Here is a 9,377-nt window from a genome sequence, read left to right as displayed (position 1 = left end):
AATTCAGGTGATTGTAATTCAAACTACCAAATTCTAATACTGTGCTTACTCTGACTGACACTGCATTCATTTTCAACCTTATAAGCGATATAAAAAAAGTTACAGAAGATTTAACAGTTAGATTTCCATAAAATGAAATGGCATTCTTGGTGATGGCTTAGAATTGCTTTCTTATTTTGTGTACGCATGTGTATGTGCGAATTAGGGATGGGAGGTTGTGGTGTTATTCACCCAGTATGTTTGTAAAATGAACGTGTTGTAAAAGACTTTATGGTTGTGGGTGGGGGGAGAGTGTATAGAAGAGGTATAGCACCTTATCATGTCTTTGAGTTGTCTCAAAGCGCTTCACAGAATATACTTTAAAGTGAATTGACTGTATATTTTGTGGGTGAAACGCGGCAGCCAATTGCGCACAGCAGCGTCCCACAAACAGTGGATTGAGTGACCAAATTATTATTATTATTTTATTTATTTTTTAAGTGATTATTACCCCCGGAAAAGCGATCCGCCGATCGATTAACAGCCGTGTTCCTACTCACTGTTAAACAAACAGTGAGGCGTAAGGAAACTTGCCTAACGTTTCGTCTCGGCCGGGAATTAAACCCGGGTCCCCTCGCTTGCGAGGCGAGTGCTCTAACTAACCAATATGCTACAGGACTCCAAATTGGTGGGATTTCCATCCTTCCCTTCCAGATACCCTTCTCCCCCCCCCCCCCCTTCTCGCTATCTCTCTCCAGAATATATGGTGCACTAGGACCGAGGAGAAGTCTTCCAGCCAGAATCTGCCTGGCGGGGGGTTAAGTGAGTTACCGGTGGAGTTGGAGGAGGCGCTGTAGCCATCTTAAAGCACAGATGATCTGAGCCACTAACATTGCAGCCAGTGAGCTGCAAACAGTGCACATATCTGCTGTGCTGCCTACCACAGACAGGGCAGGGCAGGGTGGGGGGGACACAGGACAGACTCAGAGTGGCCACAGCAGTGGAGGACAACAGCTCTCCTGCTCAGGTCTGCAGAGCACATCCAAGGTCCAGGCACTGTCTGGTGCTCCACCACCACCACCACCTTCTCTCTCTCTCTCTCTCCCTCTCTCCTTCCCTCTTTCCCTTCCCCACCTGGTTTATCATCCAAAACCTACCTCACCCACCCACCCACCACGGAAAGCTTCACGAGAAGCAGAGGTCGTGCTTGTTGCGGAGTTTGTTCAAACAGGGAGGAGAGACCAGCTTTAGTTTCCCTGACTGAAATTGTCCAGGAAAGTGCATTTATTTGTGTGTGTGTGTGTGTGTGTCTGTGTCTGTGTCTCTGTGTGTTGTGCTTCTTTTTTTTTGGGGTGGGTGGTGGTGGTGGTGGTGGTGGTGGGGGGTGAGGACGGGACAAAAAAAAAAAGGTGGGAAATCTGGACTTTTTATTATTTTTTTAAAAAAAAAAATAAAAAAACCCCAACATGGGTGGAACAGTGACCTGGAGGAGCCGGGATCGGGTCTTCTTCTCCCTGGCGGTGTTTGTGGGGGTTTTGCTCCCCTTCTCCAGGACCCTGACCTACACGAATCACTGGGCTGTGCGGATAAACGGAGGAGTGGAGGAAGCCGACACGATAGCCTCTAAATACGGATATAACAACTTGGGACAGGTGAGCGATGCGCGATGCCATTCCTTTTCTGCGCATTCCCACTATCCCGACAGCTCGGGCTCAGCGCTCGACGACATCTGTCCTGTGCTGTGCTGTGTGCAGTGCCTCTCAGTCTGGACACAGGTTAACGTGTGGGTGTGTGGGTGTGTGGGGGGGGGGGGGGGTGTGTGTGGGTGTGTGTGTGGGGGGGGTGTGGGTGTGTGTGTGGGGGGGGTGTGGGTGTGTGTGTGGGGGGGGTGTGGGGTGTGTGTGTGGGTGTGTGTGTGGTGTGTGGGTGTGTGTGTGTGGGGTGGGTGTGTGGGTGTGTGGTGTGTGGGTGTGTGTGTGGGGGTGTGTGTGGGGGGGTGTGTGTGGGGGGGTGTGTGTGGGTGTGTGTGGGGGTGTGGTGTGTGGGGGTGTGGTGGGGGGGGTGTGTGTGTGGGGGGGGTGTGTGTGTGGTGTGGGGTGTGTGTGTGGTGTGTGTGTGTGGGTGTGTGTGTGTGGTGTGTGTGTGTGTGTGGTGTGTGTGTGTGGGGACATTTATTTCTCTCTGTGTCTCTCTCACTCTCCTCCTTCCTCCTCCTCCTCTCAGTAGATTTAAGACAGTTCTGTTCTGCACATTCACTGCTAATCTATTTGAAGTTGTGGCTAACAACTGCCCCCCAACCCCCCCCCCCCCCTTCTGCTGTGACAGTCTTTTCTCCCCCCCCCCCCCCTCCCCTTTTTTTTAATTGCAATCGTTCGGTTTTGTGAACAGTCAGAGACGTGTCTCTACACTCAGCTCTCGAGTATTTACGTGTGTGTGTGTGTGTTTTTATTGATTTATTTATTTATTTATATATATATATATAAAAGGGTTATTTCCAAATGGAAGTACCACACGCGAATCGTCCCAACAAAACGTCTTTATTGCAATGAAGTCTTTGCGGTTCACTGTGTGTGTGTGTGTGGGGGGGGGGGGGGGGGGGGTGCAGGGAGTTTGGGAGGTTGTAGCAGTGCAGCCGCAAATGCTTTCAGGTGGAGAGGCAAGTTTGGTGCGGGGCAGGTGTGCTCCCCCCCCCCCCCCCCTCTCGGAGCAGCCCTGTAAGTGTTGCTCAGGGTCCGGACAAGGTTCTGCATCAAACCGGAGAGAGGCGATGGAGGGGGTGTGGGAGATGCACTGACTGAGTTACCGGTCTGTCTGATGGACAGATCACAGATCGCGGTGTGTGTGTGTGTGTCTATGTGTGTGTGTGTGTGTCTCTGTGTGTGGGGATGTCTCTGTGTGTGGGGATGTCTGTGTGTGTGTGTGTGTCTATGTGTGTGGGGATGTCTCTGTGTGTGGGGATGTCTCTGTGTGTGTGTGTGTGGGGATGTCTCTGTGTGTGTGTGTCTGTGTGTGTGTGGGGATGTCTCTGTGTGTGTGTGTCTGTGTGTGTGTGTGGGGATGTCTCTGTGTGTGTGGGGATGTCTCTGTGTGTTTGTGTCTGTGTGTCTATGTGTGTGGGGATGTCTCTGTGTGTGTGTGTGTGTGTGTGTCTGTGTGTGTGTGGGGATGTCTCTCTGTGTGTGTGTCTGCGTGTGTGTGTCTATGTGTGTGGGGATGTCTCTCTGTGTGTGTGTCTGCGTGTGTGTGTCTATGTGTGTGGGGATGTCTCTGTGTGTGTGGGGATGTCTCTGTGTGTGTGTGTGTGTCTGTGTGTGTGTGTGTGTCTATGTGTGTGGGGATGTCTCTCTGTGTGTGTGTGTGTGTCTATGTGTGTGGGGATGTCTCTCTGTGTGTGTGTGTCTGTGTGTGTGTGTGTGTGTGTGTGGATGCTCACCGACTGGTATTCCAGGAGCTGCTCTCAGTTAGAGTCAGAGCTGGGACATCAAGAGGATAAGATCTATTCCTCTCTGTTTAAACGTTCACGAATGTGCTTCCCTCTCTGTTTGGCAATGAGAGAGAGTGGACTATGATAGCTATGATATCATTATTAATAATGTTTATTATTATTAGCACTCAGTAAAGCGCCCTCCTGTCTGGGGCTCACCACTTTCCCCTGCTCTCACTCTTCGAGGTCGATCCTTTAAATGTAATTTATATTTTTCACCCTAAAATTGCTGTTAACATTTTTTTTTTGGAAATCGATGCAAAACCTAGTTTTCAACTCGGTTTGTAATGTGGACGAGGGGGGGAGAGAGAGAAAGATTAATTGTGTCACAAGTTTGACCATGAACCTAATCAATCAATCGATCCTCCACTAAATATTGTACATTGGTCTTATTTATTATCGATAAACCTTTCTTCCTTCTCATACTTAAGTCATCAGAGTCCTGTAGCTCAGTGGTTAGAGCACTTGTCTTGCAAGCGAAAGACCTGGGTTCGATTCCTGGCAGGGCGAAACCTTGGGTAAGCTTCCTTACTCCACACGCCTGATAATAATCCCTCAAGAAAAAACAATAATAAATTGGTCACTTCAATCCACGACTGTTTGTGGGACACTCTGTGCGCAATTGGCTGCTGCGTTTTGCCCACAAATATACAGTCAATTCATTTTACGGTATATTCAGTGAAGCGCTTTGAGACGTCTAGAAGATGTGAAAAGTGCTATATCAAATGTTATTATTATGAAGATCACTTCTGTTCTCTGCCTCGGGTCCATTATTTTTATACATGTTGAATTTGATGTTTTGCCTTGTGTATTTAACCCATAAATTGACAGATATCTGCAGCTCATTATGGCCACAATTATAAAGCTACATTAAGAAAATCATTGCTACTTTCTGTCTCCCTCCACACACACCAATTTTGTCCCATTCTTTCTCCTATAGGGATATGATTCCACATGTGCAAGGCACCTTTCCATAACTTGCTACTTGTGTGTGAGGTTTGTCAGTAAGTTTTAGTGGGCATGGAGAGCATTACAGCTGAGCAGGTTCCTGTCATCACTCAGACACCTTTAGCAAGGATCTATTGTTTAGAGATCAGGAATCTGACAAAGCCTGATTTTATTTCTCCCACCCACACCAATTCCTTAACCCAGGAGTGCCGAGGCCAACTGTAGTTCCATGAATACTGCCCTGTTTGAGAACAGCTAACTTAGCACAGATAAGGATTCAATACAATCTTCCTCTCCATAGACATGATGAAAAATGTTTTGCCCATGTCTCTTACTCACCTTCAATCTTTCATTGTATTTTTAAAAAAATAAAAAATGTTTTGCCCCTTACACTTTTCATTAAAAAAAATCTATAACCTTTTCTTCCATCTTGCCTCTTGTCAGTTTGGAAAGTGGAAGTGCCTTATTTTTGTTGCCGATTTTTCTCTCCTCATCTCACTAAGAGGGTGACTATTGCTGGTGTAATGTTCTGTAAGCATTGGCAGATCTTCAATCCTATATCTCACTGAAGTAAACATTCTTCATGTGTAAACCGAGGCAGCCAGGACTGGTTTATCAATGTAAACATCACAAGCCTGTCCTGTTCTCCTGACTCCCAATCTGTCACCCACCTGCCTGCAGCACTCCCTCCATCCATAGTGGAGTCTTGTAGCATAGTGTTTATCCCATTCACCTCACAAGCAAGAGGACCCGGGTTCGATTCCTGGGCAGGTAGGGCGAAATCTTAGGCAAGTTTCCTTATTTCACACAACACGCTTCTGTTTACCTAACAGTAAGTAGGAACCCAGGTGTTAGTCGATTGGCAGATTGCTTTCCAGGGATAATAATCCCTTCAACAAAAATTATATATTAAAAAAAAGTGGACACTTACTCCACCACTGTTTGTGGGACACTGCTGTGTGCAATTGTGCTGCCATGCGTCGCCCACAAAACACAGCCATTACACTTTACAGTGTATTCTGTGAACTGCTTTAAGATATGTCGATGTGATAAGGCACTATATCAAATGCAAGTATTATAATTATCACCGTGCCCTTTCCAATGGGCCTACTGAGTGGGAGCAGGGAACTCAGGCTATCAATCCTAAGGTAGTGTTGAGGCCATTTATATTGCCACTATTGCTGAGCTCAGCTGGCTCAGCAGACTATGAACTAAGCCCTCAATCTTCTGGCATGTATGGCTTACACCTGCACGAGGTTGGGGTAAACTTGTGTTTTGCACAAGAAAATGCAAACTTTTTCTCCTTCGGATGAGACATTACACCAAAGCTCTGTCTGCCTGTTCAAGTGAATGTTACAAAGATTCCTTGGCACTATTTGAAAAGAGATTTCTCATGGCGTCCTGGCCGACAATCCACCAGATAAGATTGATCATTCACCGGTTGCTTTGGGACATTGCTGTGCGGAAATCGGCTGTCGTGTTCGGCTACAAATACACAGTCACTGCACTTCAAGGTAGAAGCTTGTGAAGTGCTTTGAGGCACTTCAACAATGTGATTAGTTGCCATATCAAATGAAAGGATTATTATTTATTTGTACTGTAATAGGTCTGCAGTACAAATAATTCAATAAAATAAAAATGTCCTCCAATTAGGGGTGGTAATATAACTGCAGTAGTAGACTAGTCATCAGATCCACCTTTGTAAGAATGTTTCCTTTTTAAAGTTGATGACCGTTACTCTGAAGATATGCTTCTGCTGATGCCAACAGTCTAACAATGTTTGGCAAAGGGGTTGTTCTTCACGAGGACAATGATTGTTGGTAGGTTATTGGATTGTGTGGACCATAACAACCCAGTATGATTCCAGCCACGTGCCAATTTGAACAGCGATGGCTGGAGAGCGATTTCTGAAGAAGACACCATGACTATTGTGTGTTTCAGGAGGATTCTGTTCTAACATCTTTTCTCCCCAACCAAGGGACAGTGAGACCGATTGCAGTATACCCACATCTACCCCATCTTACTCTATTAACTCACACAGAAGGGTAGAAATGTGCTTTCTCCTGATGGCCCAGTGGATAATAATAATAATAATAATCCTTGCATTTGATATAGCGCTTTTCACGTCGGGAAGACGTCCCAAAGCGCTTCACAGAACATACTGCAAAGTGAATTGACTGTATATTTGTGGGCGAACGCGGCAGCCAATTGCGCACAGCAATGTCCCACAAACAGTCGTAGATTGAAAATGACCAATTAATTATTGTTTTTGGTTTTTGAAGGGATTATTATTAGGCGTGTGGAGTAAGGAAACTTGCCCAAGGTTTCGCTCTGCCTGGAATTGAACTCAGGTCTCTCACTTGCAAAGCGAGTGCTCTAACCACTGAGCTACAGGACTCCACATAAATACACTCATTGCCTTGTATGGTAGTTGTGTAATACAAACCAATCAGGAAGGTCTCAAGTTTGATCCTAGTTCAGGCTTTTTAATTCTATATTTAGCAATCTCAGCTATTATCACAAGTTTTAAAAATACAGCTGGGAAGGATAACAATAATAATCCTTGGATAATCCAATCGGTATCTAGCCTTTCATGTCGGGAAGAAGTCTCAAAGTGCTTCGTAGGATTTACTGTGAAGTGTAGTGATTATGTATTTGTGCGCAAACCCGATAGTGCATTTGCACAGAAGAGTGGCACAAATAGCCATGAAATGAATGATCACTTTTAAAATGTAATTTGGGGGATTGTTAGTCAGAAGAATTCCGCAAACTCCCTTCTGTTTTGAGAAGTGCCACAGGATCTTTGACATCCCCTTGAACAGACAGATGGCTTTAATGTCTCATCCAAAGGATGATACCTCCAACAATACAACGCATGCCTAGCGCTGCATTGAATTATCAAGTTAGATTATGTGTGTACAAGTACTGTGTTAGGCTTGAATCCACAACTTTCTGACAGAAGTGAGCTTCCTACCAACTGAGCCTGTCTGACAAATGTTTGCGGTATTCATACCCTGATAAGATAACTTGTTTTCCTTTGCAATCACTTCCCTTCTAAGAACATTTTGTCTGAAGGTTTGATTTTTGAATTGGTTTGAGATAGGCAAGTTGTTGACCTTGACATGAAAATTGCTGCGGTGTGAATTTTAATGGTGTTTCCCTACAGTTCGACATGCAGGCTTTTCATCTTGACATAACAGTGCCCTTTGTCATCCTTTGGGGGGAAAAAAAATCATTGCATGGACAGAACAATTAAGTGAACGTTATAAATGATTTGGAACTGGGAGTCACAAGCACAGTGGCTAAGTTTGCAGGTGACACCAATTTAATGAAGGTGGTAGTTTGCTAAGATGAACAAGATGGGCCACAGGGGGATTTGAACATACTTTGGAATTGGGCAAATTGGTGGCAATTGAAATTCAATGTGGAGAAATGTAAAGTACTTCACATGGGAACAAAAAATCCTGGAATGGACTATTATTTGAACAGAAGGAAAATAATATTTATGGAAAATGAAAAGGACCTGGGGGTCCTGATTGACAATAAATTGAGGCTCTCCCAACAATGCTCTGTGGCAGTGAATAAAGCAAACCAGATATTGGGATGTATCAAAAGATCAATAGCAAGTTGAAATAGTGGGGTAATCCTGCCACTTTATAAACTGCATGCTTAGAGTACTGTGTACAGTTCTGGTCGCCGCAGTACAAAAAGGATATTGGAGAAATCGAGAAGATATAGAGGAGCGCAACAAAAATGATTGGAAGGACTGGACGATGAGGAGCGACTAAGTGAATTGGCATGTTCACTGGAGAAGAGAAGATTGAGAGGAGACATGATCGCTGTCTTTAAGATTCTAAAATGGCTAAACATTATAGATCATGACAGGCTGTTGTAACTTGTCCAGAATAGTAAAACCAGAGAACATGGCCTGAGATTCAAGGGGGTAAATTCAGAAGAAATCTACACAAACACTATTTGAGTGAGCGAATAGTGAACCTGTGGAACAGGGAGACGGTTGAAGTAGGAAGTTTTGATTCTTTCAAACCCAGATTAGAGTTTTCTTTTAGGAAATAATATTATGGGATATAGTACATAGGTAGCTCGGGACATATGTGACTGCAAGGAAGTGGAAGGCGAACTCGATGGACCTTGGTTTTTTTTCGTCTCTTATGTAATTAAATTAAAGGGAGTTGGGTGAGTTTCAAGAAACTGAAATTATTGATTAGTTGAAATTAAAAATACATGAATAAATGTTCAAAAAGAGCAAATAACCAACATGAAGGCTTCATAACTTGCTTATTAAACATTCTCCTTGTGATCCAGATAGTTTTCCCCTTCTGATAACCCTGACACCTTCTGGGGTGTGGTCCTGTTAGTAATGGCAGGTTTCTGGTCCTTCACCCAAGCGACTATTAATGTCAGATTTTTTTTTAACCTGGGATGAAGCATAACTAAGCTTCATCCTGTTTTTGTTTTTTTTGCACACAAATTCTTTTCAGAGAAATCACTGGATTCCAACCAGGTGAAGGATCTTGGTTGAGACTAAATAACTCTAAGCTGGTCCTGCTCTAAATGTCTCAGTACTACACTGGGCAGTGCATTTTCCCAAGAAATTGAGAGGCTCTCTTAATAGTGGCTTTAATGTATAACCAGGCATATTACTCATCAGCCCACTCTGTCATTAATCATTCAGAAAGGTACACCTTATGCCAATGTCCAAAGGAATTATAAAAGAATCTGACTGAGGAAGAATTTTCCATAGCTGTGACTTCTTGGATCATTAACCAAGTCGGAAAATGCTAGTGGGATCCTTTGGAGGATTGCACTGATCTTGTGTGTAAAGCACTATTATAACACACAAAATCTTTTGCAATAACATCACAGAAGGAGATCATTCGGGCCATTGAGCCCATGCTGGTTCTCCCTCCTCCAATGGTTAATTACTCTAATCCCTATTCCCTCCCAC

The 9,377-nt window shown here is 44.4% G+C and overlaps 1 protein-coding gene across 3 annotated transcripts in view; it reads left to right on the top strand.

The window, feature by feature from the left end:
- The first annotated feature begins 1,390 nt into the window (after nt 1-1,390).
- pcsk5b (proprotein convertase subtilisin/kexin type 5b) overlaps nt 1,391-9,377 on the top strand; it is a 201,042-nt gene continuing 193,055 nt past the window's right edge. For all 3 annotated transcript variants that reach the window (XM_042333710.1, XM_042333712.1, XM_042333715.1), the window contains exon 1: nt 1,391-1,631. In XM_042333710.1, the coding sequence (XP_042189644.1) occupies nt 1,446-1,631 (186 nt within the window). In that variant the 5' untranslated portion in view covers nt 1,391-1,445. The remainder of the gene's footprint in view (nt 1,632-9,377) is intronic.

Source organism: Callorhinchus milii, unplaced genomic scaffold (assembly GCF_018977255.1).
Source record: "Callorhinchus milii isolate IMCB2004 unplaced genomic scaffold, IMCB_Cmil_1.0 Scaffold1, whole genome shotgun sequence".
Classification (NCBI taxonomy): domain Eukaryota; kingdom Metazoa; phylum Chordata; class Chondrichthyes; order Chimaeriformes; family Callorhinchidae; genus Callorhinchus; species Callorhinchus milii.
The sequence above is the reverse complement of the archived record's forward strand: the minus strand, read 5'-3'. Positions and strand labels throughout refer to the sequence as shown.